General features: G+C 42.1%; 1 protein-coding gene across 1 annotated transcript in view; it reads right to left on the reverse strand.

The window, feature by feature from the left end:
• Positions 1–14759: 14759 nt before the first annotated feature.
• FUT10 (fucosyltransferase 10) overlaps positions 14760–27491 on the reverse strand; it is a 132845-nt gene continuing 120113 nt past the window's right edge. Inside the window, exon 6 of the mRNA XM_027529709.1 lies at positions 14760–14843. Coding sequence (XP_027385510.1) covers positions 14822–14843 — 22 coding nt within the window. The 3' untranslated portion in view covers positions 14760–14821. The remainder of the gene's footprint in view (positions 14844–27491) is intronic.

Below are 27491 nucleotides of genomic sequence, written 5' to 3' on the forward strand. Positions count from 1 at the left end.
TAGATCTCTGGGTCGGGAAGATCCCCTGGAGGAGGGCATGGCAAACCACTCCAGTAATCCTTGTCTGGAGAATCCCCACGGACAGAGGAGCCTGGTAGGCTATAGTCCATGGGGTCGCAAAGAGTCGGACACGACTGAAGCGACTTAGCACATAGCATGCACTCACCTTATCCACAATATCGGGGGAAGTTGGAAATGTTTTCAAATTCATAGGTTCTGAAGCAACACAATGACAGAATTTCAGAAATAGCGCTTCCCATTTATGGGGCTCAAGATACAATGAGCTTTCAGAGCTGTGACAGAGGTTGGTTTTTATGAGAAGACATCCCAGGCTGTACGGTCTTGAAGAAAAAAATGTTGCCTGAGGTGAAGACTGGATCAGTATTTACACCAAAGAAATATGCCTGAGGGTAAATATTTCTGTGGTATTTACTCCATTCAAGAACGTGGCTAGACTATGGTAATTGTGGGTTTGGTTTCCTTTTAGTTGTATTGAGTCCAAGGACTGCAGCCAAGGAGGAAGAGGAGAGAGAAGGAAGAGGAAGGATGAATTTCCACAAGTTCTGTATATTGAAGGCAGTGGTGAATCACCAAAGCCAGAGAGTTACCCATTGACTCAACAAGTATTTATAGCATCCACTCTGGGCCAGGCATGGGGCTGGGTTCTAGAGATAAAACAATGAATGAAGCAGAAGTCGTTTCTTTTTCTCCTGAAGCTCTGGGCATATTAAGGGGAAAAAGACATCGAACAAATCATTGTAAATTGGAAGTTAATTATGAAAAAGGAAGTAGAGAAGGCCACTGTAGGAACATAGAATAATGGGTCCTGACCTAATTGGAGGGGGGAGCAGACATGAGGGGAGACTAGAAACATCCACCTTCCAGAACTGGAGTTGTTACGGTGTAGCCAGTTGAAGGGTGGGAGGAGTCTGGGAGTGATGAAAAAAGAGACTTGAAACAGGACAACAGCATTGCAGTTCTAGTCCTTTAGAAGGGTTTCTATACTGTTGTCCACAGGCCAATGGGGGGGGGGGGCAGAGTTTGTTTTAGTAAATAAAGTTTTATTGGGACCCCCATGTCTACTCACTTGCCTATGATATAAGGCCATTGTCAAACGGCCATGCCAGAATCCAGTCCAAGCATGGCAACGGGCTGCAATGCCACAGTCCATTACAAAAGGGACTGTGTGGCCTGGGACACCTCAAATACTTATGACCTAGCTTTGTACCAAAAACAAATTTACCAGCCTCTAGTCTGAATTTATTTATTTCTTTGGCTGCTCCAGGTTTTTGTTGTGGCACTTGGAATATTTAGTTTCAGCACATGGGATCTAGTTCCCTGATCAGAGACTGAACGGGGCCCCCTGCATTGGGAGTGCAAAGTCTTAACCACTGGATCACCAGGGAAGTCCCCTAATCTCTAGTCCAGAGAAAGTGATTTAGTCACAGTTATTAATACTAGATGCTGTAACAAAGCACTCCAGAATCTCAGCTATTTACCAGACAAGAGTTTCCCTCGACTATCACAGCTCTTTGAGCAGCTGACCTGGGTGGCTCTTGTCCAAGTAGTGAAGCGGGAGCTCAACTGGAGGTTCTATAACCCAGCTGTGCACATGGGGAGCGGAAAACAGAGTCAAGGATGTGACATGCATCAGCGGCCAGATCTGGAGTGCCGTGCATCACTTCCACCTCCATCCTGGTGCTCATATGGTCCCACCCATGTCCTAGGGGAGGCTGAGAAAGGAAGCTTTCTGCGTGCTTGTGAAGAAAAGGGGATGCTTTGGGGAATACATAGCAAGCAATGCTTCTGCTATAGCAAACGAGACATATTTAAGGAACTGGAAAAAAAATCCTGTGTGGTTGAATTTAGGTGTGCAAGACGAGGCTGATAGTGAAGCAAAGATCAGATTGTGGAAGTCTTATAAACCATGTCAAAGACTAGATTTGAACCCAGGTCTGTATTACCTGTTGTAATACTCTGATGAGTTATGTCACCCAGCTAATCTGGTTCTCTGCTTCTTCATCTGTGAAAAGGGAATGGCACTACCTCTTGATAGAATTGCATGGGCACAAAGATATAAGGTATATGGAGCTTTTAGAATATCAAATAGCTAGCTTGTAATAAGCATGCAATAGAAGGAACTCCTACCTGCCGTCCCCCAAACCAGCCTTCCCACCCAGAGCTCCTAAACTGCAGGAAGACACTGTTGAGTATCACCAAGCCTCATCCCATAAGAAAGAGAATAGAAACACTCAGAATCATGTTTCTGCCATGTCATTGGCCTCCTCACACTTGCTACCATCTTTTCAAGGACCTGTTGGCCTAGAGAACAATCAGGTTCCCTCAGTCCAGAGTAACTATTTTGCAAACTAAAATAATTGTTTTCAAAAATTCTTCCCATTTCCTGGATCCAGAGAAGATGTCAACTGAAGCCCAGAAAAAATATCTGTGTATGTGTGTGTGTATCTGTACGTGTACTCACACACACACACACACACACACAACTGAACAGGGCAAGACTGGAGTGATAAGACTCCACCTCCTCACAAACACCTAACACCCCACAACTCTGTTCCATCCTCAGGTGATTTTTTATCCACCTAAGAGTCAATCTTGGCCTTTGTACTTCTTGAATCATTTACAGATATACTGCTGACCCAAGGTCTCCACACTCTTTGAATATGGAGGAAGAGGAGTTTTTCCTGAGTCAAGAAAACACATTGAAAACCAAAAAAGGAAAAATCAAATAATGTGGAGAAATAGCAAAAGATTTTTTTTGAAAAATAAGAGGAATGAGAAGGACTGGTACAAGCAACTATTAAAATATTTTATGGAGCTGGATCAGATCAGATCAGTCGCTCAGTTGTGTCCGACTCTTTGGACCCCATGAATCGCAGCATGCTAGGCCTCCCTGTCTATCACCAACTCCCGGAGTTCACTCAGACTCACGTCCACCGAGTCAGTGATGCCATCCAGCCATCTCATCCTCTGTCGTCCCCTTCTCCTCCTGCCCCCAATCCCTCCCAGCATCAGAGTCTTTTCCAATGAGTCAACTCTTCACATGAGGTGGCCAAAGTACTGGAGTTTCAGCTTTAGCATCATTCCTTCCAAAGAAATCCCAGGGCTGATCTCCTTCAGAATGGACTGGTTGGATCTCCTTGCAGTCCAAGGGACTCTCAAGAGTCTTCTCCAACACCACAGTTCAAAAGCATCAATTCTTAGGTGCTCAGCCTTCTTCACAGTCCAACTCTCGCATCCATACATGACCACAGGAAAAACCATAGCCTTGACTAGATGGACCTTTGTTGGCAAAGTAATGTCTCTGCTTTTGAATATGCTATCTAGGTTGGTCATAACTTTGGCTACATAAAATATTTACATATGAAGAGACAGATATCAGTGGAATAAAATATGAAAGTAAGAGATTAATATTTGTAACATAATTCAATTAGGAAAGGAAAGCTAATAAATTAAATTATAGTGGTATACTGCTACTGCTAAGTCGCTTCAGTCGTGTCCGACTCTGTACGACCCCATAGACGGCAGCCCACAAGGCTCCCCCATCCCTGGGATTCTCCAGGCAAGAACACTGGAGTGGGTTGCCATTTCCTTCTCCAATGCATGAAAGCAAAAAGTGAAAGTGAAGTCGCTCAGTCATGTCCGACTCTTAGCGGCCGCATGGAGTGCAGCCTATCAGGCTTCTCTGTCCATGGGATTTTCCAGGCAAGAGTACTGGAGTGGGGTGCCATATAAATTATTATCAATTTGAAGGAAAATATATCCTCACTCATAACACACACACACACACACACACACATATGCAGGAAACTGGAATGGGTATTGATTAAGGCAGCAGCACCTACAGTCAGCATGAAAATGAAAGTGAAAGTCGCTCAGTCCATCCGACTCTTTGCGACCCCATGGACAATACAGTCCATGGAATTCTCCAGGCCGGAATACTGGAGTGGGTAGCCTATCCCTTCTCCAGGGGATCTTCCCAACCCGGGCATCGAACCAGGGTCTCCTGCATTGCAGATAGATTCTTTACCGATGGAGCTATGAGGGAAGCCAGCATGCCTGCAATTAAATCCCAGATTAGCAATTTATTCAGTTGTGTTATCTAATCTTACAAATTACACAGTCTCTTTGGGCATAGTTGTCTTTATGTCATCAGTGAGGGTGATAAAACCATTTATCTTACAGGGTTGTGATGAGGATTACTGAGTTAAAACATGTAACAGATTCCAACACCTAGCACTCAGTGTATATTAGTCACTGTGATGGGGGAAAAGTCATAATAAAAATCTCATTCTCACGTCCGCATACTCTGCCCTACATTTATTTCACCGTTTGATATGAATAAGGTTCCAAGGGAATTAAAAAAAAAAAAATAGATAAGGTATGGACCTGTCTTCGGAGAGGGAAGTCTGCTATCTAATATCAGTTAGAAATGTGTATAAGGCATGGACCTGTCTTCGGAGAGGGAAGTCTGCTATCTAATATCAGTTAGAAATGTGTCTGCTCAGGGCTTCCCTAGTGGTCCATTGGCTAAGACTCCATGTTCCTAATGCAAGGGGCCCGGGTTCGATCCCTCATCAGAGAAGTGAAGTGAAGTGAAAGTCCCTCACTCATGTCCAACTCTTTGAGACCCCATGGACTATATAGTCCATGGAATTCTCCAGGTCAGAATACTGGAGTGGTTAACCTTTCCCTTCTCCAGGGGATCTTCCCAAACCAGGGATTGAACCCAGGTCTCTCACATTGCAGGCAGATTCTTTATTAGCTGAGCCACAAGGGAAGCCCAAGAATACTGGAGCAGGTAGCCTATCCCTTCTCCAGAGGATCTTCCGGAACCAGGAATATGAACTGCGGTCTCCTGCATTGCAGGCAGATTCTTTACCAGCTGAGCTATCAAGATGAAACTGGAGCCTATTATACAGAGTGAAGTAAGCCAGAAAGAAAAACATCAATACAGTATACTAATGCATATATATGGAATTTAGAAAGATAGTAACGATAACCCTACATGCGAGACAGCAAAAGAGACACAGATGTATAGAACAGTCTTTTGGACTCTGTGGGAGAGGGTGAGGGTGGGATGATTTGAGAGAATGGCACTGAAATATGTATACTATCATATGTGAAATGGATCGCCAGTCCAGGTTCAATGCACGAGACAGGGTGCTCGGGGCTGGAGCACTGGGATGACCCAGAGGGATGGGATGGGGAGGGAGGTGGGAGTGGGGTTCAGAATGGGGAACACATGTACACCCATGGCTGATTCATGTCAATGCATGGCAAAACCACTACAATACTGTAAAGTAATTAGCCTCCAATTAAAATGAATAAATTTATAAAAAATAAAATCCCTTACAGAATAAATAAATAAATAAAAAGTGATACTTATAAAAAAAAAAAAAAGATCCCATATGCTGCACCTAAGAGTTCACATGCTGCAACAAAAATTCCCACATGATGCAACTGAAGAACCCGGTACAGCCAGATAAACTTTTTTTAAAGAAAGAAAGAAATGTGTCTGCTCATTTTCTCTCCTTCAAAGGTGAGTTCTTGGGCACTACGGAAGTTGCCCAGCACAGCTTGGATGTACTGCAGATTATTCATGTCACTGGAAATGCATCCTGCAATAAATTCGTTTTTGTTCTATATATATGTTGTCATTCATCATTGCAATACTGTTCTTGTGGGAAAACAGATTATGAATCGTGTAATAACTATGACTAATAATAAACAAGGCTCTTTGTTTCTTGCTCTAATGGAAATAAATCAGCCAGAAGTTGCATTCCGGCTCCACCCCCAACCCCCCAAAGAGAGTTATCCATTACTGGAAAGTATCTGCAATTTAAAAAAATGTGACAGCCTTTCCCCAGATCTAGACAAATTATAGCAACACTACAGAAAATCTCCAAAGATTTTAGTATCTTTGCAGAGAACGTAGGACATATCCCAATGCCTAGCTTCGTAATGCATCAAGAGTGTTCACAGCAAGTGACACTCTGAGATGTCCTCCTGGCTTTGACTCTCTTCCACTTTAGTGTTCACAGCAAGTGACACTCTGAGATGTCCTCCTGGCTTTGACTCTCTTCCCCTTAGTACCCTTTATAGTGTCCTTTGACCAGACCAATTGTTCGCTTGGCATTAGGAAAATAACTCTCTCCCTATCTTCTGAATTTTGATGGGAGATGAGCTCCTGAACCACACCACCTGTCTTCCCGTCAGGTTTATGCTCTTTCTCTTGAGATCTCCAGGCTGGATGGAACTCAGAGTAGTGGATACAGCACTGAGCTAGGATAGGGGGCTACTGAGGAAGACTTGACCCCTCACCCAGCTCGTAATTCTCTGGGCCTTGGCATCCTTGTGCTGAAAGGAGAGGGCATATTAGAACTCCCATCTAGAAAAACGGTACAGATACAACTATTTTCAGGGCAGGAATAGAGACACAGATATACATAATGGACATGTGGACACAGTGGGGGTAGGCGAGGATGGACAAATTGGGGGATTGGGATTGACACATATATACTACCATGGGCCACATAGATAGCTAGTGGGAAGCTGCTACATAATACAGGGAGCTCAGCTAAGTGTTCTCTGATGACTGAGAAGGGTGGGATGGGAGAGGGGTTGGGACGGAGGCCCAGGAGGGAGGGATATATGTATACATATAGCTGATTCACTTTATTTCACAGCAAAAGCTAACACAACGTGGTGAAGCAATTATCCTCCAATAACAATCAAGCCATCGATCATTCCCAAGTTTGGCACTCCGTAAAACAAGCTTTCTGGACATTTTCATCCTCAGCCTGAACCCGGGTCACTCATTCATCCAGCTCATTCTGGAAGCCTAACCCTCACCCCAGTCCACGTGGTCCACTCTGAGTGAAAGTCTAACCAAGAACTCACCTCTCCCAGCTTCAACAGGGTCCTAGCATCACGTTCCCTAGCATCACGTTCTGATATCTCGATAGTTTTCCCCTCGCTGTGGAACTGCTGCAACCTAGGCAGCAGGTCCCCATACAAGATAACTGGTAACTCTCAGCTAATCACTCAGCAGCTCTTCTAGGAGTCTGTTTCCTGTTTGGAAATAAAGATAGTATCACATATTCCCAATTCACAGGATCATTATGACAGGATCATTATGGGGAGAAGTTGGAATGAATTGTGAAAAGTGCTATACATACAAGTGAAAATGAAATGGGTGTCATTCCTAGACTTCCCCTAAAAACTGAAAGGCACCTATCAGCCACATAAGAATGTATTTATTATTATTATTATTATCATTATCACAGAATTAATAACATTAAATTCTTTTGATCTTAGGGTTTGAAAACATATTTTACACTTTGGAAATCTAGAAATATTATGGCCTGACATTGACTAAATGTGCCCTATTGCTTTCCAATACCAATCTTCTGAGTGGCTGGCCATACTCAAAGAAGATTGCCTTTGCCTTTTAATGTAATTACACTGCAATTACAAAGTGCATGTAATATTGCTAAGCCTGACCTTGCAAATTAAATGTGTCCATTTCTCATTACACAAAAAAAATCATAAAAAAACTAAAACATGGCATGATTCTGAGCCACCAGGAAAGCCCCTTAGTTCCCTGACCAGGGATCAAACCCATGCCCCTTGCATTGGAAGCATGGAGTCTTAATGGACTGTCAGGGAAGTCCCTGATCTGCAATTGTTGATATAAATGACCACTCCTTCATTCTGAAACCCTCTCCTCCCTTGGTTTTCGTAACAGGTAGTGAAATTGATGATCTAGAAGGATGGGATGGAGGAGCATTGGAGGGAATTCCAAGAGAGAGGGGATAAATGTATACATATAGCTGATTCACTTCACTTTGGTCGTGTCCGACTCTTTGTCACCCTATGGACTGTAGCCCACCAGGCTCCTCTGTCCATGGGATTCTCCAAGCAAGAATACTAGAGTGGGTGGCCATTTCCTACTCCAGGGGATCTTCCCAACCCAGGAAATGAATCCGGGTCTCCTGCATTGCAGGCGAATTCTTCTTTACCATCTGAGCCACGAGGGATGCCCCCTCTTAACAGGCATCTGCTTGCCTAATAATCATTCCACTTCACGTTCTTTGGTTTTAGCAGGCTTGCACTTTGTGAGACAAAATAGAAATCAATGAGTCCCTCACTAACGGAAGTCTGCCCAGTCTCTACTTTGTAAGCAAGTGATCAGTTCAGAAGTCCAAGCCTAATGCAACCAGAATATGGAATTGCACTGACCAGAAAGACTGGCTCAAGAACAGATCTATCCATCCAATGAAAGGTCACTGCAAGACCGATGGGAGTCGGGAGAAGACGTTTCCTCCCTTTTGAGATAGAGCCACTGGTAGAAGGACCTCAGTTGTATACAGATAGGAAATCAGACATTGCCCCAGTAATCTTCCTAGGAGTCCAGGGATGAACCTGACATCCATGGGAGGACCTTTTTGAGAGAGTCATAAAGAAATGGAGCTGGATTTTGTGACTAAAACCCCTGTTCCCTGTTCTACTTACCTCTGGAGTTTGGGGTTGTCACTGTCACTAAATGAACAGATAAGTCTACTTTATCATAACAGTCACTTTGAGTTTCTTTGACTGTTAATAGCAACTGAAAACATGGTAACAACACAGTTACCATCACTGTCTTTCTATCACATAAATAACCCTTTCGAACCACATCTTGTGCTAGTGCCTCTCTTCCAGTAATCCCTCAGAGGCTTATTCTTAGACTTCTTTTCTTCATTCTCTTTACCTAACTCTCATCTTCTTTAAAGACTACAAAATCAACCACACCAACCCAGACTCTTCTTCTGAGCTGAAGACACAGATTTTCAATTACTTCCTGTGTATCTTCCCTTTAAATGTTCCATCATGGGTAAGCTGAATAGCTCTAACACAACATGCAAGCTTTTCCCCTACCGCCCTTTCAATGTATGTCTCAGCCTAGTTATATGGCATCACCATGACTCGAACCTTCAAAACCAGAAGCTTCAATCTCCTCCTTGTTTGCTCCCTGTTTTTTATCCCTCACCATCATAAGGTGATGATAGAGCATAAGGTGTATCATCCTGCCAATCCAAAGCTCACAAGTACCTCCTCCTTCTCTGTAAGGTGCATCCCTATTGGCCGAGTTCATTATCTCATTTCGACTTCCAGCTGCCCTTCCTCCTTCCAGTGCTCCCAGTTATTCCTCTCAAGTGCAGACCCATGTGAAAGTGTAGAATGTCATTTCCTTACCTAACTTTATGCAGTAGATTTCCATAACCTGCAGAATAAAGCTTATGGAACTTAGCTGGCCCTATAAAGTCTTCCTCAATGATGCCAGAGCTGACCTATTCGATCTGACCCTCAATCACTCCCTACAGATTAAGCCAGTCCTTGGTATCTCCTAGGTGAGCACAAACCTATCCTATACGCCTCATTTCCTCTGCCTTACTCTTTTCTTGTTTCTAAAGTAGGTGTATTCCTACTTACCTTTTTAGGATACATCATAAAAAGTCCTGCTTACCTTTTTATAAAACATCATCCATTCTAGAAAAGTTTCCTGACTGCCCAGGCAAATTTCCCTATTCCCTCATTTTTTATAACTCTAGGAATATAACATTAACAATGCAACATATGCTATAATAGATTGATGTTCATTGCTAAATTCCTTAACTTGAGGTATCTGCTTTTCTTTTATTAACAGTAATCTTTGGAAGTTCCAACTGCCTGGTTTTTTTGTTTGTTTGCAGAAAATCCTATTTATTCTGGCTTCCCCCCGCTTCCTCTTCAGAGCAGTCTCAGAATTATTTGAGATGCTGTGTCCCAGGCTAAAGTCTTCAATTTTGTGCATCAAATAACAAATATAACTCTCAATATTTAGTTTGTGTGTTTTATTTTTTCAGTCAACATTATATATGGTGATAATGTTAACTAGACCCATGTGGTGATCATTTCCCAATGTATAAAAATATGAAATCATTATGTTATACATCTGAAACTAACATGTTATATGTCAATGATATCTCAATAAAAACATGTTTAAATTAAAAAACAGATTAATGTTCATTAAAACATTAAAACATGCTCCCCTGGTTTCTTATTTCTTAAGGCTATGAACCAAGGCTTTTGCTTTTAACTTTAGGAGGCACTGCACCATCTGATACATAATAGACATTCAAAAATTATTTTTAAAATGAAAATGAGGGGAAAAGGAAAAGAAAATCACAGGATTAGTGGTTAGACATGGTGTAACCTCCCGAGATTGAGTTTCCTCGACTGTAAAAAGAGACAGGTTTAGATGAAACTCTCTGCTTTTTCCTGCTTTAAAATATTTCTGGATTTTAAGGAAATATTAATAAAAGCAACCCAGTGATCTTTCATGACAGAGTAACCTAAGATTAAATTTCACAAACTACACTCTGGTTGATCAAGTATGAATTCAAAGATGGAAGTTTTTGGTTTTTTTCTTTTTATTAAAACATGTTCTCCAGTTGCTGGATGAGATGTGTTAGTTCTGGAAAGAAGCCAGTACTGGGCTTGGAGAAGAGTTAAAAGCCAATAGAGACATTACTTTTAATTATATTAAAAGCATCTTGTAAATTTCCCATCAGTTATAACATAAATTTCTCTCCATTAATCATTGAAAGACAAGTCTTTGCAGTTTGGCCTACTGGGGCGAAAATCTGGTTACAGAATATTGTTTGAATGTCTTCAAGCCTAGTTAGTCTAAGAGACACAAGTGCACAAACAAATACACACACACATACACACAAATGTGCACTCATCCAAAGAAAGATAGGGTTTGAAATTAAAAAGTAGTTTGATATGAAGAGGGGAAGTGGGTGAGTATACATTAGTAGGACATTTGGGATCGGGTCTGAAGTCAGTGATGGATGCTGACCATAGAAGCTGAAGTCAGTTACACATTTCTTCTTTTGGGCTAGGTAAGGGGATGGGTACCATGGTCAGGTTGAAAAATCAAGTCACAAGATTTAATTCTGGCTCTGCATTTAGCATCTTCTGTGACCTTGGTTAAGTCAATGCTTCTCCAGGATCTATTCTTGGACCAGGTTAACCACTCAAAAATTTACCTATTTATTGCAGCATGGTTCCTCCCAGACTTAACCTTCATTGACTTTCACTCTTAACATTATGCTCTTGGTTTTTATGAAAGGCCTTTACCAAAAAAAAAAAAAAAAAACCAACATAAATTATTCCAAGTATTCTATTAATGAATCATTTTACTTTCTAATATAAGTATAAATCTATACATAAGGTATTGGAGATGTTATTTATTTCCTCTTTATGAAATTTCCACATGAAAAAAATTCTCACAGAATTTAATTGGAGGAAAACAGCCTCCTCTTCCACAAATGAGTGCACATTTGTGTGTGTATGTGTGTGTGTATTTGTTTGTGTACTTGTGTCTCTTAGACTAACTAGGCTTGAAGACATTTAAACTTATCACAGAAGTTTCCTATTAATGGCTTTCATATTTTTCCTGCTACCAGAATGCCCAAAGTTTCTTTTTTCTTTATTTTTTGATTTAATATAGTCTTGTTCATTTGCCCAGTCATATCCGACTCTTTAGACACCTTGGACTAAAGCACACCAGGCCTCCCTGTCCCTCATCATCTCCCAAAGTTTGCCCAAGTTCATGTCCATTGCATCGATAGCTACAGTCTTACATATACATAATACTGTAATCCAGAATTAATCATTTTAATATTTTAATATATGCCCATCAAGTTTTCTTCTGGGTAATTTTGAGATCACACTACACAAGGAATTTCGTGTGCCTCTTTTTTTGCACAATATCAGGTTAGCATTTTCCCATATCTATAGTAAAATTGCTTTGAGAGGGTTTTTTGCTTTCCCATTAAAAAAAATTTATTCTATGCTGATTTTAGTTTTGTTTCCAGGACAGTTTCAGTAAATCTGGTTGAATAATTGTTTTGGATATAGCCTATTTTCCTTATGTCCTTCCTAAAGTTGTTATTTTCTGGGATTTTTTAATTGAAGTATAGTTGATTTACAATATTTGTGTTAGTTTGTGGGTACTGTAAAGTGATTCAGTTACCCAAATATATATTCTTTTTCATATTTTTCATTATAATTTACTACAAAATATTGAGTATAGTTCCCTGTGCTATACAGTAGGATGTCGTGGTTTCTCTCTTTTATATAAATTATATATTGTGTCTGCTAATCCCAAACTCTTGGATGTGGATCTGGTTCTCAGCTGCATTCCTCCGCAGCTCACCTCTAGCCACCTTAGAACAAGCCTTGTCAAGTGACTTTCCATCTCCATCATGTGTTGCCCAAGCATGGAATTGGGTTCAACCATGGATTCCAAAACACAGCTGAGACCAGGTTTTCACATGCCATACAATCACCTTTAGCTGAAAGCTGGGTGAAGGCATAAGGGAGTTAAAGAACATAAGGGTTTTATACACACACATACAAGGCTTACAGGACAACCTTCCCTTTTTGCCCCCACCTCCCAAGAGGCCAGCAATAGGCAACCAGCACCTGCTCTTAGGAAAGCTGGGTCCCACAGGCCTCTCCTTTCAACTCAGAGACTCCGGGACATGCAGAGCAGGGGCCCCTCCTCAGAAGTCTGACTTCCATCTCCACGGGGCTCCTTCTTTAACAACTTAAGTTTTAACTCTTCTAGCCTCTTCTCTTCGTGGCCTCAGATCTAGTGGTAACAGCCACTTCTCTGGGCTGCTACCCCTGTGAAACCCTTTCAGTCATCTAGTTAACACCGTTTGGCCTAATTGATAATTCTTCCTGTGAAATTTCTATGAAATTCTCTTGGTTGTGGTTATGCCTCCTGACTGGGTCCTGAATGACGGCAGAGCTGAGATTCAAACCTACTCAGGTTGGTGTCAGAGGCTCTGGCCCACCACCAGGAATAGAGAAAAACAAACAAAAAGGAAAGTGAGTATTTTCTTCCCCTGTCATCACCAGCCAGCCTCTTCTCACACGTATTCTCAGGGATGCTATTTCACCCATGAGGAACGCAACCTTTGACCAAACTACGGAGTCCAGTTCAGCGCCTCCCTGTCTCCAGTCCAACACAGGATGTGGGCTTTAACTTTGATTAACCTATAGGGTGTTTTTCCAAAACAAAAGAACTGTCAGCCCCCAAAGGCACAATCAAGCCTCCGGCTCTAAAAACATAAGGCAACACTGACTTTGTGAAAAGAAAGCTGTTGTTTTTCTTAGGTTTCACGTATCTGGGCCCCATTGCCTTCGGGGAGTCCAAGGTCAATGGCTGTGCGTCTCGAGAACCTCTTCAAGGCAAAGCACACTTTGAAGCACAAGATGTGATAAATGGGACAGTCTGAAACCTGGCAGCAAAGTACCCAGTGCCCCCCTGAGCCCACCTTCATGCCCACAGCAGCAAACACCCGGGGTCATGGTAGTTTTACCAGAATATTGACTTAATTCATTAAAGCTGCTTTGGCAGCGAATAACTGAAATGAATTGAAGGATTCAACCGAGCTTAAGCATGAAAATGGACTTGGTTATTTGAACACAGTGGCGGATCACAGAACTTCAGGGTAGATTTGAATGCTGCTGGATTTAGAAAGGGACTAAGGAGACATCTGGTCTGTTTTCTGCCTCATCGTCCCTCCTGATGCTCTGATTTTTCAGGTCTCTGTCATTCTGTCTCTTCCCAACAGCTTTTCCAGCATACCTCGGCTCTGACAAGAGGAAGGCCACTTACCAGTAAGTCCTTGTGGGAACTAAACCTCTCTCTGGCTCTTAGGTCAGGGTCCACTCATGTTCCAATCAACTGCCTAGGGGTCCAGTTCATGTTTTACAAAATAGGGAGGCAAGTTCTTTACTTGGGAAAGCAGAGGGCAGAAAAAGAGCAATCATTAATTCAGCCAGGCCCTCCCTCTGACCATGAGGTTTCTACCGCTCTTATCCTGAACATCTTGGTGCTTATCTATTATTCAATTCCATGGCAGATATTAATTTTCAGGGAAAAAAAATCATTCACTATCATCAGCTGTAATCTTCCAAATGCTTAACGAAAATTATATTTCTAACTAATATTGGAGTCTGCAAAACAGCCACCTTGCTTCCCATATTAGGGAAGGACAAAACAGAAAGTATAATAGGAGAGAGAAGGTTTACCAAGGCATTAGGTGCCCTGTGGGCATAATAAATGTTCAGCCAGATTTATTGTTATTGTAATAGGTACAATAGGTAGTCTCACAAGTAAAATACTTAATGTGATTATAATGTTTAAAGCGTATAATCCGGCAAAGAGCTTTGGGTAAGGGGGGAGGAAGGGGGACCATGGTGATTGTGTCCTAGTTGAAAAACCCCCTTGGGGCTCACACTGCTGAGCAGGAGGAGACCCATCCACCCGGGGTTGATCCCAAGGACCAGCCAAGGGCACAGACCACTTGAAATGAGGGAGTCTCCCAGTTCTGGGAGCCTGTTCTTCAGGACAACTTAATTCTGTTTCCAGCCTATGACTCCCTAGGCCACCTTTTCTGCCCCTCAGACTCACACACCCAGCAGGCATGGTTGGTGCCCTTGGGACACTGCTTTATCACCAGGTGGGACCTGGTCCGCTCAGCTGAATCTGCCCTCCTGACCACATAACTCACCTCGGCGAGGAAGTCTGGGGGCCCCTCTTGGGGTCCACAGACACAGTTGGGACCCATTTACTCCAAGGTTATTCTGGCCCAAGTAGCATCCTCTCAAGGCTTCACTCGGTTTTGTTGGGTGACTCACCTGCTTCAGCGTGTAGGGGCACCTGCCCGGGCTCCCTTCCTCTTGGCTACTCTCATCAGGGGCAGGAGACAGGAAAGCTGTCAGGAGCGAAGATGAGGAGACAAGTTAGACTGTGAAGGGCCTCCCAGTGCCCGAACTTGAGTCCCAGCTCAGCGGTCCATCTCTCATCAGCTGGGGAGGAAGAGGTTGTCCTCTACCCTTCTTGGTGATTCTAGTTGGTCTAAGAATGAAATTGACATGAGACAGATTAAAGACTCAGTAATATGCATCCATGGGAGAGACCCAGGAAAAGACAGCAACTCACCAAAATGGCTCAAGCCCTCACCTTAAACACCATCTTCAGCTAAAGACAAAAGAGGCTGTTGAGGGTAGGCGTTTGGGACTTCAATGGGGAGGAAGGAAATTCACATGGAGATGGAGCAGCAAATGTTTGGTAAATAAATGTTTGCTGGGCCTGCAGAGACAGTGGGACCCAGAGTGGACCCTGATCTCTAGGGGTTTCCCTCACCACACTGAGTCCACACTTTCTACTGAAGTATCTGGGGTAGCTCTGTTCCAGGAACAGACCCTCTATGCAAATTCTTTTAGGAAATTAAGGGGAAAACCAAAGTTTCTTCCAGAGTCAAGCCCTTAATTGTCCCTCCTCTCAAATAATCTGTATAACAAAGAGGCACTGGGGGGGGGAGGCTACAGTTCCAAATCAAAGTTTATAGTTAAAGAGACCAAGCCCAAATGTTTCACTACAGGAAAAAGATAGATCAAAAATAGATAGATAAACAGAAAGAAAGATATACAAATAAACATGACATATAAGTATCATATACTTTATATGTATGTAAACATGATTATATATGGTATAAATGTGTATATAGTATATATGTGTCATGTTAGGTAGAATAGGAAACAGGAGTCCAAAATGGCAGTGGCTGAAAGACAAGGAAGGGAAAAGACCGGGAAAATAGAACAAAGGAAGGTCAAAGGAAGGTCCAAGGACCGGGGTGAGGACCTCAGGTAGAACAAACAGCACTCCTGGCTAGCCCAGTTTGCATAGGGCAGGCCCGGGGGGAGGAAAAAACATATAAAAAGAGGAGCCAAAGGGCTCTCTCTCTCTGTCTCTCCCCCACGCGCTGGAGCGCTCCTCCCCTCTCTTCTCTTCGCGTCTTTCGTTGGCATGCCCTCACGCTTCGAGGATGGATTCTCCTGCTATTTTCTAAATAAAATTGAGCTGTAACACTGACTTGTCTAAGAGCTATAACACAGTCTGTTCGAGACCTGAGAGCTATAACATGGTCTGTCCAAGACCCGAGAGCTGTGACGCGCCGAGGGCTTTAATGTCCGTCACTGCAAATCCTTGTTGTGACAAGACAGAACCGAGGAGCATACACTCGCCTGACATGTCATATATATTGATCTTCCCAAGTAGCTCAAATGGTAAAGAATCTTCCTACAGTGCAGTAGATCCAGGTTCACTCCCTGGTTCGGGAAGATCCCCTGGAGAAGGAAATGGCAACCCACTCCAGTATTCTTGCCTGGAGAATTCCACTGGACAGAGGAGCCTGGCGGGCTACAGTGGGTGGGGTCAGAAAGAGTCAGACATGACTGAGTGACTAACACACACACATGTATAAACATGACTTCCTAGGTGGCACTAGCAGTAAAGAATCCATGTGCCAATATAGGAGACACAAGAGATGCGAGTTCAATCCCTGGGTCAAGAAGATCCCCTGGAGGAGGGCATGGCAACTCACTCTAGTATTCTTGCCTGGGAAATCCCATGGACAGAGGAGCCTGGTGGGCTACAGTCCACGGGGTCACGAAGAGTCGGACACGATTGAAGCTACCTAGCACGCACACACAGGGAGAGGAAAGGACACGAGCAAGAGGGTAAGATGGAGCAAGAGCACCTCTCTGTAAAAACCCCCAAACTGAGCTATTGCTCTGAGTCCAATGACTGTTCAAACTCCAAAGCACTCTAGTTGACACGTTTTCAGTGTCCTCTTTTTACAAAGGGCTGAACAATTCTATTAACAAGATTAGCTTTGTCTAAACATTAATTAACCTCCATGAATATGAACACATGACCAAAGTATATCCTCTTAAACCCTTGAGAACCAGATTCCTATCACTCCATTAAAAAGAGATTTATGCCAACATTGACACTGGCCTTGTGAGAAAGGCCAGACAGTCAAAATCCTCAGCTAATAAGGCAGCTTCCTTACGCTTAGGGAGCATCCATGGTCACACTTTTCTAAATTTATTTTTTATTGAAATAATACTGGCTTATAACACTATACAAGTTTCAACTGCACAATGTTATTTTTCTACTTCTGTGTACAAAAACAGCGTACTCCTCACCGAAAATTTCATTTCCATCTGTTGGTTACAGTTTTGAATATTTTCCCAGCATTGTTCTTTCCTGCTTGTCTGTCTTATGTTCAGGTCATGGCAGGGGAATAAACCCATAACTTAATAAGTAGATCTGTTAAAATTTCATTTAGAAACTCCTCAGTTTGGCTTTCTTACTAAATTCAAGTATATTGGATTTCATTAGTACCGCTTTACTATCGTTTAATTGTATCTGTATTTATCAACATTCAAGTTTTTTTTTTATTTTTTTACTCATTTCATACATGATATTATACATGTTTCAATGCCATTCTCCTTAGAGTACTAAGAAGTATCCTTGTGTTTATTAAGAGGATACAAAATAAAATTATAAAACTCTTCAGCATTTTTAAACATTTTACCACCAAGGGTATAATAAGAGGAATCTCGATTTCCTAGCCTGGGTGAGGAATGGCCCTTCTGTTTATTTCCTTTGAGACTTAAATGACACAACGTGTTATTTCACTCTGGAAAATTGTGAATTTTAAAGGGCAAAGTGTGTGATGAGTGTACTTTCTCAAGCTATATTGTCCTATCGTCACTCAAAAAATTGCACTGACTGGGATGCATTCTCCTGTGAAGGACTCATAAACAGAACAATTTCCCAACAACATTGAATCACCAAAGGGTGAAAAGCTGATTATATTCTGATCACAGAAAATAAGTAAAGATTCTTATTCTGTAAAGTGGATGGAGATAAAATGGTTAAAATGTCATCAGACAGCTCTGATCGCCCTCCTTTTATGAAAGCGAAATAAGAAAGATGGGGGGGGCGGGTAACTTGGAGTTTTCCAGAAAGTGAAGATAGGATGACGGGTGAAGGAAGGAAGAACCCCCAGGAAAGATTATTATAATAATGGGAGAAACCATGAAAACACTAGATGGGCACACATAAAATAATTTCCTTATGTCATAGAGCAATCAATATTACTGCCTGGAAAATGGATGGTGATCACAATGTGAACAAATATCATAGAATATTTGGGGAAAAAAGAGAGGAAAAAGTGTTAGGCACCGATTGGAAGAAGAGACATTCTAAGGGACAGGAACAACAATAAACTGAATCTCTATTACTTCAAAATCATTTTCTTATTATCTCTTTTATGCTCCAAAAGAGCTATGAAACAGAGTTTAGTCACTCATTTGTTGTTAAAGAATGGATTCCGGAGGCTTAGTATGATGTGTAAAGTATGACAAGGCTAATAAGGAAAAAGTGAGACAAAAAACAGAAACAAAGTGGGACTCTCCTGGTGGTCCAGTGGCTGAGACTAATCGCTCCCAATGCAGGGGGCCTGGGTTCGATCCTTGGTCAGGGAACTAGATCTCACATGCTGCAACTAAGACCCGGTGTGGACAAATAAATAGGTGACTATTTTTAAGAAGAAGAAATAAAGCCAGGGTAGATGCTATGTGAAGTCAGTCAACTATTAGTATTATTGCTCTGTGACCTTGGAGATGGTCAAGTAGGTCTTAAGTCAACTGCAAAAACTGGTAGATTAGATCATTTGACTAGTGCTCTTTCTCTTAAAAAAAATAACAGTTACCAATGGGGGCAAACCTTAACAGTAACCCATAAAATAGTCTGCACGTTCTCTTAAAGGAATTTAGATATTTTGCAGATTTACTTTTGTATACTTTTTACACAGCCACTTGAATTATGGTCATCACACGAAAGTCACTCCAAGCAATGTAAAGTTCTCTTCTGAAACAGTCTTGTGAAAGCCAATTGGTCTGAGGGGCTCTCACCTCTACCATCATCCTTCTGTGTGTTTCTCCCCAGACCATAGATTATCTCCGTGCTCGGTCATGAATACAGATGACTCTGTGCTGCTGCTCTGTAATCTGGTAGCTCTGTGAGATGTTGCTACTGGGCAAGTTTGGTGAGTAAGATGAGTGTGGAGTGTGCGATCACGACAAGGAGAGGTAGTAGACAACACTACATAGGGAGGCTGCCTGCTGGAGAGGTAACAGTGAAAGGCCTGGAATAAGAAGGCTGTGTACAAGCCCTGCTTTACCACTTAGCATATGATCCTGGGCAAGTTACTTTTCCCTCTGCTGTTGCCTTCTTCACATGTAAAACTGAAGAAAAAAAAAAAAGCAATAGCTGCTTTATTCAGCAGAATTGAGCATTAAAAGAGACAATAAATGAAAGCATTTAGAAGAAGGTTTGCTGCCAAGAAGACTCTACAACTACTGTATAAATGCTAGAAGTGACTTTTTCTGAAAGAAGAAGTTTAAATTGCTTCCCTTGTCACCTAATATGGTGAAGGGGTGGATGGAGACCCTCATGTTGAAAAGATATCTTCCCCTCACCCGCCTTTCCTGGTGACTAGCTAAGCAAGTGGGCAGCATTTCTCAGAGAATACTGGAAAGAAAAACAAAACAAAAAAAAAACTTCCAAAGAAATCGATTGATTAAAACTTAGCACTCAAAGGCTCCACTTTGAACACAGGTAAAAACAAAAGCCAAAAGGATTGAGGTTAAAGAACTGACTAAAACCAATAAAGAGGAGCTAAGAGCTCTTTTAAAGAGATGAGTTGGCCTGCCTAATATATTTTCTTCAAAGAAAATGAGAAAGCTCATTCAGGAGCCTCAAGCTCTTCACACCGCACCTTCTGCTAAAGCCACAAGCATGGGATACACCTTCCAGAAAGGATCACAGAGAGTGAACATCCAGAAGGAGGAAGAGGGCCCTGGGGGTTCCTCATCCGCAGTATAACCCTCCCTCCTTCTCTGTTCTCAGCCACGAGTCTTCTCAGAAATCATCTCTGCACGAAAGCTCAACTGTCATGTTGGGTACAGTATTAATTATTACCATTTTAAGAGCTATTTTATTACTGGTTTAAGCTCTTTGACATTCCCCTATCTAGACTTCTTTATTATCTGTACATTTAAATATATAGGATTAAGGACTTTGGAAAATACATCTGCCTCTAGGTGAATTTCAGCCCCCTAATCTTTTTTCCCGTAGATTTTTCAACCATGGATTATCCAACAACAAGAGTTTTCCAAATCCTGACTCTGATACTTGAGGATGAATCTATGTGGTTTATACGTGTTCCTTTCCTAGGTCAGGGAGGAAGCCAGCTGGTAGATACTCCATGCTGTTGGTGAGAGGACAATCTCCATACTTCTGATTTAAAACAGAAAGATAACAAAGATGAACCCCAACCCTATGGAGATGGGCTCGTATTTTTGCTCCAGAAGAAAGAAAAGCAGATGCTTTCCTAAGTACTTTAGAGCCGAGTGTACAATCAGCCCCTCCAAAGCTGGTGACCCAGGCTGCCAGACCGGGGTGAAGAGTCTAACAGCCCAGAAGGTTGTTCGAGCCATATCTTGGTCTAAGCACAAGATTACAAGAGCAGTGAACGGACTAAAGAAATTGTTACCCATAGCATCCACTTTCATAACTTTTAACAAAAAGGTTTAGAAAATCTAGAAGACTAAGGTGTGAGATACGTTATGATGCATTCAGCCCCCAAAATACACTTAAGCCTGTGCATTATACAGAAACCTGCTTATACAGTCTTACTAAGTCCTACAAGTAAATGAAATTTGATCATCACTCCTGTTTTCTCTAGAGAGGATTAGACTGGGTTCTTCTGATAACCCCCAGCCTTCTGATATTACTTGGTGTCTTATGGTCATAGTCGAGGTCTCTGGGAACCGTAAGGGAGAGGCTTCAGTTATCAGGCTTCCCGCCTAGTAAGCAAACAGCCTATCTGCATCCAACTGTCATCAATTTTCACCTGGGCTCTCTTTTCTTTCTGTTTTTTTTTTGTTTGTTTGTTTGTTTTTTTCTCTCTCTTATTTAGAAGCTCTGAAGGTTCCAAGCCTGGAAATAAAGTTTAATGTGACAGACCTGCCAGCGGAACATTGGGAGAGCTTTTTCATTTCACACTGTGATCAGTTAAGGAGCTGTTCATCTATTTCTATAATCCAGACGGCCACAGCCAGAATGCCTCATTCCGCAGAGTGACATCTTTCCAGGTCTCCAAATTCTAATACAGCCATGTGCCATTATCTCCCTCTCTCTTTCTCTTCCCCTCTCTCTTTTTAAGAGCCAGTTAAGCATTCACTACAAGTGTAATAAAGGAGATGAATTACCGGTCTATTTTCATCACTGATGCCCAGCTCTGGCTCAGCTTTTAAAAAACCATCTCCTTCCTTCTCTTTTGCCAACAGCTCCATCTGACCAGCATTTGACTCATTTCAACCAAATAGATGGCAAATTTCATCCCATTTAAAAAACAAAAAAGGAAACAGTCACTTATTATCCTTAAAGCTTCTGGCTTTGCTGCCTATGAAATGCCCATCACTCTCTAGAATCCATTCACGGCCCCATGTTCCCAGATTATTCCAAATCTTCTCTTACCTTCTGAAATCCGTGACTCTTCCAACATCTTCACTTCCAGCCGATAACATTACTTCCTACTTCACTCAGAGGCAGGGAATTCCCTGGTGATCCAGTGGTTAAGACCCCATTCGTCCACTGCAGGAGGTGTGGGTTCCATCCCTGGTTGGGGTATTAAGATCCCACACACTGCATGATGCAGCCAAAAATCAATCGATCAATTAATTTTAAAAGATCAGCTCTTTGGAGCTTTGTAAAAAAATTTAAACAGTCACTTTTCACAGACTTCCACACCTTATCTCCTGCCTTCCCACCTGTTAATGGCTCACCTTGTCATGTTCCTGTCTAAAACCATGCCTTCCACATGGGTACTGGATCCTATGCTCTCCATCTGCTCCAGAACCTCTCCCAAATTCTCCTTTCTCTTCTACAGCATCTATTTTTTTTTAAGTCTCTACTGGGTCATTCCCATCAGCATACTCACATTCCAGGCCTTCTCTCATCTTGGAAAAGGAAAAGGAAGGTTGACTCCACTCTCCCCATCAACTTATATCTGATTCCTTTGCTCTCCTCTGTAGCAAAGCTCCTTGAAAGAGTTCGCTTTACGCTCTGTTTCTCATTCATCTCTTCTTTTTAATCTCTTGAACCCACTCTATCAGCTTGGTGTAAGATGCTGAAGCAGCTCTCAACTGAACACCAGGAGGAAAGGCAGTGGAGTGAGTGAGTGTGGGCTCTGGAGCCAGCCTGGCTGTGTTAGAATCCCCATGCTGTCACAGTCCAGTTGTGTGAACTTAGAGAAGTCACTTAATCCCTCTATTCTTTGGTTTGTTTATCTGTAAAAAAGGAACTATATTAGTATGTACCCTTATGTTTGTTGTGAAGAATAAAATTAAAAATCACATGTAACCTGCTTAGTACAAGGTCTGGAACACACTGGGTGCTCAGTAAGTGCTGGTTACTATTATAATTTAGTATCCAATAGAAACATAATGAGAGCTGTATATATCATTTACATTTTTAACCATCACGCTGAAAAATGCTAAATGAGAATGCTGCTGCTGCTGCTGCTGCTGCTAAGTCGCTTCAGTCGTGTCCGACTCTGTGCGACCCCAGAGATGGCAGCCCACCAAGCTCCCCCGTCCCTGGGATTCTCCAGGCAAGAATACTGGAGTGGGTTGCCATTTCCTTCTCCAATGCATGAAGGTGAAAAGTGAAAGTGATGTCGCTCAGTCGTGTCCAACTCCTAGCGAACCCATGGACTGCAGCCCACCAGGCTCCTCCATCCATGGGATTTGCCAGGCAAGCGTACTGGAGTGGGTTGCCATTGCCTTCTCCAAATGAGAACAGGTGAAGCTAATTTTAATAATTTTTCTTAACTTGGAATACTCAATATATCATTTCAACATATCTATATAAAAATCACTAACCAGACATTTTCAGTCCTATTTTTGCACTAAGTCATCAAATCCAGTGAGTACTTTACACTGACACTCTATCTCAATCCAGACTATGCATATTATTAAGTGCTCAGGAGCCACAACAGAAGAAAGCCACCGGGGAAGTGCCCCTTTCTAGGTTATAACGCCATCTAATAATCCAAGTCATTTGCTTTAAAGCTGAAGTAGAAGTCCCAAGATTCAGTCCACCATCAGTATCAGAACCAGGAAATTAACGGGGAACTAGAGTTTCTAAAATCCTACACCTAATCTCCCCAAGTGGACCGGGTTAATCCATCCTTTTCCTAAAACATCATTCATTTCCTCCTTCATTGGGCACACTGATGCTGGCATTCTGCCATCTGCCATTTTCCCCAAACATTTCTTTCCTTTCACTTGATTCATGTTCTAATTCATGTATCGATTTGTACTTTCTCTTGCCGTCTCTTTCTCTCGCTTTTCTCATCATCATCATTTTCTGGAAATGAGACATGGAAGCAGGCGACAGCTGGGTAAGGGAGAGGTCAGGAAGGAGAGCTAAAGGAATTATTTCTGTGATACCAAGTCAGGAGCTGGATGAAACATCAGTCGTGGAAGTATCGGGAGTGGACGTGTGGGGGCGCTAGACGGGGAAAGGAGGGATGCCAGAGCCTCATTCCTCTCCATCTTCACTCCCACTGCTTCATCAGGTCCCCCCCAGCCCCTGCTACACTGGGCTAGGGCGATGACCTCCTGACCAGGAAGCTGGATACACCAGGGTTCAACGTCTATCCCTTTTGTTTAGCTCAGTAACCCCAGTGACTAGAATAATGCTGGCACACAGTAAGCACTCATTAAAAAAGGAAAGAAGACAGAAAGAAAGGAAGGGAGGGGAGGAAGGGAGGGAGGGCGAGTAGAAAGAAACAAAGTGTCCTCTTTGACTTTCTTTCACCCATTGGCCATTTCCTTTTTGCTCATGCTGGAACTCAGTGTTACACCCAGAAGACCTCCCTTGATCTGCCCCTCTGCTTGTATCTCTCTTTATTTGACTCACTCCGCCTGCCCCTTCCTTACACTCTAACCAAACTGCCTCTTTCTAATTCCTTGGACTAGCTAGATGATCACTGCTGGCAAGTTATTGTTCTGCCTTTTCTCTGTCTGGAATTCATTTTCATGACCATCTCCTTCTCCTCCAAGTTGCATCTTAAATATTATTGATTAAAACAGGCCTTCTCTGATCCCCACCCCATTGCGTTTCATGATACCTGGCTGTGTGTTTCTTTTTCTTGAATGTTCTCATTTTATAATTACGGATTTATGTTTAGCTACTAATTAGCCTACCTGTCTCCAGTCCCGAAACTCACCCAATAGTGAGCTCCAGGAAGTGTAGGCACCACGCCTATTTCATTCATCGCTATACCCAATACCCAGTACAGTGCCTGGTATGTATTAAATCCTCAAGCCAGAAGAGCTGAATGTATGAAACCATTCCATTCCCTGGCTTATAACTGGCTTCTCTGAACTCACTTCCCTCATCATTTCCTTTAACTTTCAGTGTGAACCCTTCTGAAAATGTGGCACATATGCTAAAGAGGTGGCACCTGGCTATCTTCTCGGCCCAGGAGGAGCACCTCTGTTGAAATAACTCCTGCAAGAGTGATGGTTCAATAGGGCATAGCCTAACTCTGCTGTGGTTTTTCACTAGCTGTGGAGAAAATTTCCACTATCAGGATTCAATCCCCAAAACAGGGCACCTCAAAGACCAAACAGACATTGTTCTGAGACCATGGTGTCTTTAAGGATAACAAGGAACCTGTTTAAATGAGAAACCACTGAATCCTAGAAGAAGGCACCACATGGGTATTCTACCAGAGAGGTAATGAAAGTGTACTGCCAGCCTTGCGTTCAGTCACTAAATGTTTGTCTTTTAGGGACATAATAACAACTACAACAATAATAACTCATTTGATTTATTTATTTATTTTTTGGACCCTAAGGTGATCTTGGGAATAGAAACAAGAATGAGCAAAAAATGAGGAGTCTGAGGTCCCTAACACTAGGCTGACCACTTCTGGCCTTCTGGAACATAATAGAGAAATAAACTATCTTATTTAAGACACTATTATTTTAGATTTTTCTGGTATTCGAAATGAACTTAATCCCAAATTACAGAGCTGCTCTAGCCTTCATTGTTGTACTTTTAATACTTTTTCTCCTTTGTTCACATGGTGTGGCATGAGACCTTAGTTCCCCAGCCAGGGTTCGAACCCACACTCCTGCATTGGAAGCACAGAGTCCCAACCACTAGACTGCCAGGGAAGTCCTTTAATGCCTTTAAAAAAAAAAAAATTTCCTTTACTATCATTTTAGAGACTATTAAGAAGGGAAAGATTCAACTCATGGGTCTGATCTTGAATCTGGACTCTAGATCATTCTTTAAGACAATTAGATATAAGAACAGCATTAAAATGGCCATGAGGGAATTCAAATAAAAGAAAAAGAATCATCTACCCTTTGGCCATCCCACCACCTCACAAATCCTCTTTCTCTGGTTCCCTTTCCAGGTTTCCAGATTTAATCACAATTTTATACTTTACTTTTTCTATTTATCATCAGCATTTTCATAAGCTGTATACTGCTTCTAATTATGATTTTAATTATGTATAGAATAACTCTGGCATGCTGCGATTCATGGGGTCACAAAGAGTCGGACAACTGAGCGACTGAACTAACTGAACTGAACTCATTTTAAAAGAGCATTTATATTTGCAGAAGATGCAACTGGCAAGGGATGAATTTCCAAACTATACAAACAGCTCATATAGCTCAATGTTAAAAAAACAAAAACAAAACAACAACAACAAAAAAAACAAAGCTAGGGGCAGCCTAGAAGCCACTTATAAACTCATCTCACAATGAGGGCCCCAAAATCATAATTTCAACCTACTTTTAAAGCCAGAATTCATCCTAAAGACCAGCATATAGTTGTTTGGGAGTTCTGTGGCCATAGTCATTTGGAAAAAAGGGATTACAGAGGTCAGAAGCCAAGCTAGGCTGATACATAAAAATTCAGAGTGATAAAATTATGCACCTCAAATCTTTTTAAAATTTTTGTTGGTTAAAAATTATATATAGAAACTGAATATTAAGGATTCATCAATAATGTATCAAGGTTAACTTGGGTGGATGTGGCAGGGAAGACTGGAGGCTAAGAAAGGAAAACTTCCTTATTCAGGGTGCTAAAAATAACAACTTTCTCTACCACGTTGAACATTACTATAGGGCACAGCCAAGTAATTATATATCCTCAATCGAGCTTACACTTGCCATACATATATAGTGATACTAAAAAAAAATTTTTAAGTTAAGCCTCTGCTCAGTGCACTCTCTCTAAAAAAAATACTTTGCTGCAATTTAAATAGCTACAAATGGAGTAAGTTCAAAAAGTAAATTAAAATGTCTCATGAACTCTGATCATAGTTTGAAACTATATTATCCTTTAGGTGATTCAGTTCAGTTCAGTTCAGTCACTCAGTTGTGTCCAACTCTTTACAACCCCATGAACTGCTGCATGCCAGGCCTCCCTGTCCATCACCAACTCCCAAAGTCCACCCAAATCCATGTCCATCGAGTCGGTGATGCCATCCAACCACTTCATCCTCTGTCGTCCCCTTCTCCTCCTGCCCTCAGTCTTTCCCAGCATCAGGGTCTTTTCAAATGAGTCAGCTCTTTGCATCAGGTGGCCAAAGAATTGGAGTTTCAGCTTCAACATCAGTCCTTCCAATGAACACCCAGGACTGATCTCCTTTAGGATGGACTGGTTGGATCTCCTTGCAGTCCAAGGGACTTTCAAGAGTCTTCTCCAACGCCACAGTTCAAAAGCATGAATTCTTCAGCACTCAGCTTTCCTTATAGTCCAACTCTCACCTCCATGCATGACCATTGGAAAAACCATAGCCTTGACTAGATGGACCTTTGTTGGTAAAGTAATGTCTCTGCTTTTTAATATGCTGTCTAGGTTGGTCATAACTTTCCTTCCAAGGAGTAAGCGTCTTTTAATTTCATGGCTGCAGTCACCATCTGCAATGATTTTGGAGCCCAGAAAAATAGTCAGCCACTGTTTCCACTGTTTCCCCATCTATCTGCCATGAGTGATTATGGGTTAAAAAAAAATTTTTTTTTCAGCCAAGTCCCAGGTACAAATAAAGCAACCAGCTACTTAACAGGGGAAAATTTAAGTCCATGGCCACTTAAAGGAATGCTTCCTTCTTTAAGTCACCATGGTTTCAAGCACTTCTCCTACTTTCTGCTGCTGCTGCTGCTCCTGCTGCTACTAAGTTGCTTCAGTCGTGTCCGACTCTGTGCGACCCCATAGACGGCAGCCCACCAGGCTCCCCGGTCCCGGGATTCTCCAGGCAAGAACACTGGAGTGGGTTGCTATTTCCTTCTCCAATGCATGAAGGTGAAAAGTGAAAGTGAAGTCGCTCAGTTGTGTCTGACTCTTCGTGACCCCATGGACTGCAGCCTACCAGGCTCCTCCATCCATGGGATTCTGAGTGTGCATCTGTTTT

The sequence above is a fragment of the Bos indicus x Bos taurus genome, chromosome 27 (assembly GCF_003369695.1).
Source record: "Bos indicus x Bos taurus breed Angus x Brahman F1 hybrid chromosome 27, Bos_hybrid_MaternalHap_v2.0, whole genome shotgun sequence".
NCBI lineage: Eukaryota > Metazoa > Chordata > Mammalia > Artiodactyla > Bovidae > Bos > Bos indicus x Bos taurus.